The 5,082-nt window shown below is 31.2% G+C and overlaps 1 protein-coding gene across 1 annotated transcript; it reads left to right on the top strand.

The window, feature by feature from the left end:
• Positions 1 to 812: 812 nt before the first annotated feature.
• On the top strand, positions 813 to 2,995 carry LOC109792323 (NEP1-interacting protein 1). The gene is made up of 5 exons (XM_020351725.2): positions 813 to 1,119; positions 1,700 to 1,878; positions 2,042 to 2,125; positions 2,391 to 2,558; positions 2,671 to 2,995. Exons 1-5 carry the CDS (start codon positions 978 to 980, stop codon positions 2,791 to 2,793), a joined length of 696 nt encoding a protein of 231 aa, XP_020207314.1. The 5' UTR covers positions 813 to 977; the 3' UTR covers positions 2,794 to 2,995.
• Positions 2,996 to 5,082: the final 2,087 nt, after the last annotated feature.

The following is a 5,082-nucleotide window of genomic DNA, read 5'->3' as shown; positions in this document are numbered from 1 at the left end:
CATAATCAATCATTGTCAATAATGCTATCATTGACCATGAGGAACAAAAATTATATTTTTGAAATTACATGAACTAAATAACAAGTTTTAAATTTGAAAGATTAAAATAATATTTTTTTTTTTATTTTGAGAACTAAAAATAGATATTTTAAATTTAAAAGACCAAAAAATTATATATATAAAAACTAAAATAATATATTTTTAAATTATAAATACTAAAAATATAAATTTTAAATTTGAATGAAAAATAATTATCCTGAATTTAGAAGAATAATAACATAACTTTTACCTAATTATAAATTATTATGTACGGTTAGATAGTGTATTTTATAATATTTGCTTTTGAAGTTATATCATTCAGTTAGATGACTAAGTTTGCATGTTACATGGGGCGATCGAAATAGAATATTTCGACTTTGATAAAGTCGGTGTGAGTCTTATAATATTTACATTTAATTATCCATGACAATCATCAATATAATGTTTTCTTACCATAATCAAAATCAAAAAATAATTGGAGAATGAATTATGACATTTTAAATATAATAAATATTTGTAAGTATTTTTCTTAAAATTCTTATCACGTAATTATAAGCACACAATAAAAAGAAAAAACCTCCTAATAATAATACAAATTTATTAACCATATAGTAAGATAATAGTTAAAAAAGAAAACAAAATATTAAAAATATATTATTTAATGTTGTCGTCCTTGGTTCATATCAAGATGGAAACTGTATGGAGTGTGACACTGTGGCATTAAGGAGGGACACCAGCTTTAAATGCGAGTTGGTTGAAGGTAGTTTCATTCCATTTTCTCTCTTGTCTTACACACTAAGTATTTATGGGATGGAAGGGATAAAGCTTGTTATCTTCATCCTCTTCTATAAATTACCAATATTTCATTTTATATACTCTTGCTTAAACCCAAATCTGTCACATAGAACAAACAGCACTAGAATTTCTAGGATACCCAGATGGACTTTGTGCCAAATCAATGCCCTATGAAGGGTTCCTTGAGGAATTTCGTTGAGAGGGTCAAAAGGGTTGGTACTCTCTCCGTCTCTACCATCATTGGGAACATCCTCTCTGCGATCTTGACCTTCTGCTTTGCATTAGGTACAATACTACTCTCATTTCGCCAAATTCTCGATCTGCTATGACCGAAGCTAACCTACACTACAGTGAGGATGGATAACTGCACTCCTTACTTTAATTAAATTATTAATATACTTTTTAAAATATTGTCTTTTCCTGTCTTTAATTTTATATACTGAACTCAGAAGATTATTTTTCATGTTTTGGTTTCTTATATACGATGATAATTATTAATTTTTATTTTTATAAAAAAATTGCCCCCACTGACTGATGTTGGATCTGCCACTGACAGGGTTGTGTTATGGACGAGGTTGTCCTTGAGTTTTTCGCCGATTATAGTTTTTACAGATACATGCATTTTTGTTTTGTTTAATTGTCTTCTGTTTGGGGGGCGGGGAATGAGAACTTGGAAGTTGGTTTGTGTTGAACTGTTCTGCAATTTGGATTTTTTTTTTTTGGCATGTTGTCTTGTGTCCATTTTCAAAATCATCCGAAATTAATGGTTTTTTTTTTTCTGAATAGTTTTATTTTTGAAATTCCAAACTGTGACAATATTTGGGGTTAATAAGGTTTAATAGGTTGTTGTTTATTTTATTGGCAGTGGGAACTTTGTTGGGGGGCATGACTGGAGCCTTTATTGGTCAAGAGACAGAGAGTGGCTTCATTCGAGGGGCAGCTATTGGTGCCATATCAGGAGCTGTTTTCTCCATTGAAGTGTTGGAATCTTCTCTTGTTCTTTGGAAATCTGATGAATCTGGAATTGGGTGTGTTTTATACCTGGTGAGTAAGACTTGGATTTCATTTTCAAGGCCTAGTCAAAAAAGGGACATATAATTGCTACACAAATAAATTTGCTGAGTTCTCTGCTTAGCTCCTATGAGATTTTGCTGTCATTTTCACTAGCAAGTCGTGTAATCTAATCATTTGAACTTATGCAATGCAGATTGATGTTATTGCTAGCTTATTGAGTGGAAGACTAGTGCGTGAAAGGATAGGTCCAGCCATGTTGAGTGCTGTCCAAAGTCAGGTAACTTTTTTTTTGGTCCATAGTACTTTGCGAATGCAGTAGCTAAGAGACGAGAAATTATTATATAGTTTGGTAACGTCATGGTCAAACTAATCTCTCATGACACTGTTAACAATTCTTTTTCATAAATTAAAAATTTTAAATACATGTCTCTTAGAAATTGGTTGGGATTATACATAAAAGGTGGTTCAGGATTTCCTAAAAGACAGAAATTTGGCTATGCACTTGCACCATCTTGCTTATGCCCTTGCTCTTCCTTTCTTAGATGGGTGCTGTTGAAATGAGCTTTGATGACGTTCAAAACATCTTTGACATTGGTGGCTCCAAAGGTTTGTCGGGAGATTCAGTTGAGAAGATCCCAAAGACCACAATTACAAGTGACAAAAATGTTGATGCTTCTGGGGAGAGAGTTTCATGTTCAGTTTGCCTCCAGGTATGTTTATGATGCTACAATTACAAGTGACCTTGAAGTGTTGTTGAGCCATTTTTGTTGTTGTTAAGCTTATGTATTTTGAAACTGATATTCTGAACCTGTGCATTTGCAGGACTTTCAGCTTGGGGAGATAGTTAGAAATTTGCCTTATTGTCATCACATGTTTCACCTACCTTGCATTGATAAGTGGCTGATCAAGCATGGTTCGTGCCCATTATGCAGAAGAGATCTTTAATTTTGTATATGCAAAAATTGCAAAGTATAACTATAAACCGTAAAAATGGCTAGCTTTTTTCATTTTTTATATGTAAGGGAATTTACTTTTATTAGGATGTGTAATATGGTTAACATTAGCAGGAACTAGGAACCAACCATTCCATGCCATTCATGAGTGGCATCATTGTAATAAGTTACTAGAAAGAAATTTTTGACTTAAATCAGCTGTTATTTATTGTATATATGGCCTATTACAAAAAACATGAAACAGTAGTCTAGGGAGCACAAATCTTTCGTTTATTTTGATGGATTGCCATGGCGTGGGGTATGGTAGGGGATTATCACTATAAAAAAAAAAAATCATTTCAATAACTAATTATATCTATTATCATTCATCAATTATTTTTACCAGTATTTTAGTTTGTATATTTTACAAATTAAATGTTTATTATATAATTAAAATTTATAATAAATTATATGTACAAATATAATTTATATATCTAAATAATTTTAAACATTGATATTATATTTCTAATTTCAAATAAATAATTTATTTTGTAATAAAAATATATTTTTTAATTAATAATAATATATATTAACAAATTAATATCTAGTTTATAAATAAATATGATAAATAAATAAATTAAATTAGATAGAAAGTTTTCAAAAATTATTAAAAAAAATTCGTCAAAAAATAATTCCTAAGATCGATCTCGTTGGCTTTTAATATATATTCGTTGATTTAGATTATAGAAATAGGTTTCATACTTTGTATAAAAACCAGCCGACAATGTTATAGTTTTCCACGTATACCTTTTGATAACATTTTTATAGAATACAAAATTAATTGATATAAATAATTAATTTGATACTACTTAAGTTTCTGGTAATGTTTTAAAACAAATCATATAAATCAAACATTTGTTGTTATGGGTTATGAATAATAATTAATGATTTAATTAATAGATGTCAATATTTACTATTAATTATTATACTATTTACATTTTTGTTATGTATTATTTCTTTTTTTATGTAATTGTTTAACTACCATATATACTTATAAATAGGTTATCCTCTCTTAAAGACAATACATTAATTAGATTTTTTTCTCCATCTCATATTATTTTTGTTAAGTTAGACAAAGACGAAAGCAATTCCCAGCAAGGTTTTGAATGAGACAAATATAATACATACTGTTATTTCTAACAAGTGTGATAGTGTTTCAGATATAAGTATACAAGCAAGTTGATATGCATCCATACCAGGACTAAGAGACATGAGCTAAGCACTGGATAAAGGCTGAGCAAACGAAGGGAACACATCAGACGAAGACAGTCACAAACACAACCACAAAAGAAATAAAGAAAAAGGACATGAGCAACCAAGATGATGGACAAAACTAAGTTAAAAAACACCAGACGGAGACTCGAATACACAGACGAAGATCAAGAAAAATGGATTGCGTCTGAAGACACAACGAGACTGTAATGTAGAGAAAAAAAAAACCAATGTGGCTGATTCAGTAGCCCAGAACGGGACGTTCCCAAACTGGAACGGGCCGTTCCAAACTACTAAATTGACCTGAAAAACGTAGTTGAGAACGAGCCGTGCTAGAGGGAGAACGGGCCGTTCCAAATTTCAAAACGGGCCGTTCTGGTTGGAGTACGGGCTGTTCTGGATGGAGGACGGGCCATTCTGATTTTAGAACAGGTCGTTCTGCATGTGGTTTTTGCACATGACGAAGGGATACAGAACGGGCCGTTACGGATTCGGTACAGGCCGTTTTGGCCACTCCGGAATGTCTATAAATAAGGGTTGTGGGCCTTGAGGAGAATGTGAGTTTTTAGAAAGAAGTTTTAGAGAGAAGGTCTCTGGGTCTGTGAGCTCCTTTCTCTCCTAAATTTCTCTGTATGATTCCTTTTCTCCTCTAGACCACTAATGCCTTCTGTCTTTTCTTGAAATTCATATTAGAAAGCTTGCTTTGGGAGGATTGAAGTTCCGGGTTGAACTTTGGAAGGAAATTCTATTTCGTCTCAGTTGTTGGCTATTTTGAGCCAATTTTCAGGTGAGGGAAGCTAGAATGTTTGTTGTTTAGGTTGCATGTGAGTTTAGAAACTCAATTAATGCATGAATGTTGAGAATCCAGAGATGGATTGAAGAAAATCTCATTTTTGGGGTTTTGAGAAAAAGGGAAAATTTAAATTTTAAATTTAAATCCAAAGAGAAAATTTAAAATTTAAAATTTAAAAAACAATATTCAAAATCTGGAAATTCAAAATTTGAAATTTAAAATTTAAAATTTTAAAAT

The sequence above is a fragment of the Cajanus cajan genome, chromosome 5 (assembly GCF_000230855.2).
Source record: "Cajanus cajan strain Asha chromosome 5, NIPB_CcT2T_4, whole genome shotgun sequence".
NCBI lineage: Eukaryota > Viridiplantae > Streptophyta > Magnoliopsida > Fabales > Fabaceae > Cajanus > Cajanus cajan.
This window is presented reverse-complemented; position numbering and strand designations above follow the sequence as displayed.

Excerpts from the sequence above, each read along its gene's own strand:
- LOC109792323 (XM_020351725.2), top strand. The coding sequence starts at position 978 with ATGGACTTTGTGCCAAATCAATGCCCTATGAAGGGTTCCTTGAGGAAT. Across the intron at positions 1,120-1,699 it reads GACCTTCTGCTTTGCATTAG|TGGGAACTTTGTTGGGGGGC; the intron begins GTACAATACTAC and ends TTTTATTGGCAG. Across the intron at positions 2,559-2,670 it reads CATGTTCAGTTTGCCTCCAG|GACTTTCAGCTTGGGGAGAT; the intron begins GTATGTTTATGA and ends GTGCATTTGCAG.